Below are 3,646 nucleotides of genomic sequence, written 5' to 3'. Positions count from 1 at the left end.
TCGAATGTCAAATCTAAATAATATTTTCAAGTCTGAAGCGGTTTCGCGAATCACATACAATGTTCAAAGAAAGAACAAGAAATGCATATCCATCCAGTACAAAAAAACTGAACTGCTCTCGTGCTTTTACATAATAAGGAAATTCCGTAATATTTATAACATTTGCCGAGGTTTCCCGGCATTCCCTTTTGTGCGAAATATGAAAGAGAGAGAGAGAGAGAGAGAGAGAGAGAGAGAGAGAGAGAGAGGGTCAGAGGATGTCGGATGCAGCAAAACCTTAAATCCTTCTCGCCACCTCCGCCTGCAATCCCCAAGGGAGAGTCGGATTTACGAGCGCGCGGCCTAAAATCCGGATACCTACGGTATCAAGCATTCGACGCGGAGACCGGAGTTACAACGAGCGCGGCAAGGCACGAGAAGAGGCGAGGCGAAGCGAGACGAGGCAAAGCGAGACGAGGCGGGGCGAAGCGAGACGAAGCGAGGCGAGGCGAGGCGAGGCAAGGCATGGCGAGGCAAGGCGAGGAGAGGAGAGGCGCGGTAAGGAGACTCGCTCTCGCGATAATTCGCGGGTAAATTTACCGCGAGTAACCGTCGCGCTCGCACGAACGCGAATAAGCGACAAGTGTGTACCTGTACGCGCCCCGATATCCCGCGGCCTCGTCGGCGATACACGCGCGAGGACCGACCGCATTTCGTCACGTATACCGGCTCGTTTTTCACCGCGCGACCGAAGCGCAGAGAAAGACAGCAAGAGCGAAAGAAAGAGAAAGAGAGAGAAAGAGAGAGGCGTCCTACTCTCGATAATTATCGCTGTCCCCGCGCACGTTTAGGATTTCAGAGCTCCAACTTTGCTAAAATCTCGGATGAAAGCGTATCGCGATGATGACAAGCATGAGCACGGCTGCGTACGTCTTTTTCAGCTATGCTTGAGATTTATTGTTTCTGTTAATATTATAACGATATTTTATTATGTTTAAGAATAAATTCTTTATTTTAAAATAGTATGTTAATATTTTAAATGTTCTTGATAAAAATAAAACATAAATAAGACAAATTTTTGTCTCTCATTAGGAATAGCTTTGTGTTAATGTGCCTCCAATTTGCCTATCCACATTTGATTCATTTAACATATAGTTATTAAAATAGATAATAAATGTTAGCTAATTGTTTAATACTGCATAAATCATTACTTTAATTGTACTCATCATTTCAATGTACATACATAACACAATGTTCTTATACATATATGGAAAAATTTAAAATCTTGCAGTATTACCGGACTCATATAAATTTCTTATATTTTCGAAAAAATATTGGCTATATTTTAATAGTTAAAAAATTAAACATACTTTATGTCATATACATTAATAATTTAATTTAACAAGTATTTTTCTCGTTTACTTTTGCTTATGACTTCTTTCAAAAGTACATTAATAAGAATAGACACAATAACCGATAGTTACTCTACGTATATAAATATGTAACATAAAAAATCTGTGATAAATGAATGAGGTAAGGAATTATCGCAAATAATCTTAGATTCAATCGATTTGGAGTTCACTAAAACTAACAGAATTGTAATGCCAGGCGAGATTATAATTAATTATAAATCACGTTAAAGCATCAGTTGGATACTATTGAAACACGGATGGATAACTTTCAAACCAAATTGCAGATGTACACGAGATCGATGATTTCTCCCGTGAAATAGCAATGTAATAAGACATTCGAGAAACAATAAGATGTTCCGAGAAAAAGATAGACGGAATTAATATGCTTGATAAACTCATGATGACATTTATGTGAATAACATCTTGATAGGTTGTAACAGTGACTTGGCTCGGCTCGTGGTATCGTCGAAATTAATTCGGTATATAAAGGAAATAATTTTCTCTTTTTAACGATGGCCGCGACGCCGCTCGTATCTCTCAGTCCGCGTATATCGCGGAGAGCAGCTGACCCCAGTCCCGGACGTGAAATACGCGCGGCGGTTATGGCGTTGCTAAGAGCGCGGCGACGTAACAAAAATATGATTTCGCGGATAAGGCGCGTTGGCCGTTGGCGTGACGCGGCTTCGATCTACGATTAACGAATCGAGTCTCGCGCGCGCCAACATTGCGTCGCGAGAGGCACGAGGAAGCGTTCGCGACGGCGGGGAGAAGAGTCGATGGGCGGAAGGAGGGATGGGGGGGGGAATGTGATGAGGGCGATGGGCAACAAGGCGACGACGACGCCGAGAGGAAAATCGATCGATGGCGTCCTGGTGTTATAGGATGAAGGCGCGCACGCATACACACACACACACACACACACACACACACACATATACATACATACATACATACATATACACACGTACACCTTGCACGAGCCGCTGTCGCGGGTAGACGCGAGCAGACTGGATCCGCGACTCTTCCGTAGAACGCGAGTCGAGTAAAACCCGTACAATTAATTTTCACCTGCTTCCCTCGAAGCGTATACGATGAAACGAAGAAGCGAAGCAGTGTCGGGCCTCGCTCATCTTCGTCGTCGTCGTTATCGTCATCGTCGTCGTCGTCGTCGTCCGGTTCGCCTGCCTTTCGCGGAAGGATATACACACGCGAGCGTGAGCGCGAAAACGCGTCTCGGATTCACATGTGTACCGTGTACGTGCAAGAGTGCGCGACGCGTGAGCGTGTATGCGTGTATACGCGTGCGTGTGCATATACACGCATATACACGGCTACGCCGAGCTATTTGCGCGACATGTGTGCTGTCGCGTCGCGTCGCGGCCTGAGTTAACGGTCGCTCGCTATCGTTCCTTCGAGGCGACGGTGCGCTGCCGCTGCCGGCCGCACGATAATATCGATAAACGACTCTCCTGCTCTTTTGCCCTGGCCATGGCGTCTCATCGTCGCCGACGGCCGATGCCTCGTTCATTTCTGTTCTGTTCTGTTTGTCGAAAGTACGAAGCGTTCGCCCTTAATGATGATAATGTAATTATTAATCGGAGAAGTTTATGGTAACGATTAAATGGATAATTTGTTAATGATATGTTATTATCGATTCGTCGATAAGAATAAATGACTCTCCTCCTCTTTTGCTCCGGCATTTCATCTCGTCGCTGATGGCCGATGCTTCGTTCACTTCATTCTGTTCTGTTCTGAGCCTCTATTCTTGAAAAGAAACGTATACGAAAAAAACAATAGTATATACGAGTTTTTCGTATACTTTCTTTTCAAGAATTGGAGCCCCGTTCTGTTCCGTTTGGACTTCAAAAGTACGAAGAGTTCGCCCTTAATGATGATAATGTAATTATTAATCGGAGAAGTTTACGGTAAGAAGTTAACAATTAAATGAGTAATTTGTTAATGATATGTCATTATCGATCTGTCGATAAGAATCCTTGAAATTCTCGAAAAAGTTCATTATATAAGATAAAAGGAAGGTACATGTATATGTATTTCGATTTTCAGTAATAACGGCTCTGAGAGATATAAGTCGTCGTTATCTCAATTGTATTTAAAAATAAACTATTGTTACTGTACTAATGTTTAAAAATAAAGTTGTAATTTCCTTTCTCAGTTTCCTTAGTATTCTCGATTTTTTTTTACATGCTGAGAGAAAAATGTTTAGTACTTATAACTATAATTATATTGTAGATTAC

General features: G+C 42.6%; 1 protein-coding gene across 1 annotated transcript in view; it reads left to right on the top strand.

The window, feature by feature from the left end:
• The first annotated feature begins 264 nt into the window (after positions 1-264).
• The window catches only part of LOC108688065 (dynein regulatory complex subunit 7-like), a 131,207-nt gene continuing 127,825 nt past the window's right edge, over positions 265-3,646 (top strand). The window contains exon 1 of the mRNA XM_018194157.1: positions 265-537. Within this exon, the coding sequence (XP_018049646.1) occupies positions 265-537 (273 nt within the window). The remainder of the gene's footprint in view (positions 538-3,646) is intronic.

Source organism: Atta colombica, unplaced genomic scaffold (genome assembly GCF_001594045.1).
Source record: "Atta colombica isolate Treedump-2 unplaced genomic scaffold, Acol1.0 scaffold225, whole genome shotgun sequence".
Classification (NCBI taxonomy): domain Eukaryota; kingdom Metazoa; phylum Arthropoda; class Insecta; order Hymenoptera; family Formicidae; genus Atta; species Atta colombica.
The sequence above is the reverse complement of the archived record's forward strand: the minus strand, read 5'-3'. Positions and strand labels throughout refer to the sequence as shown.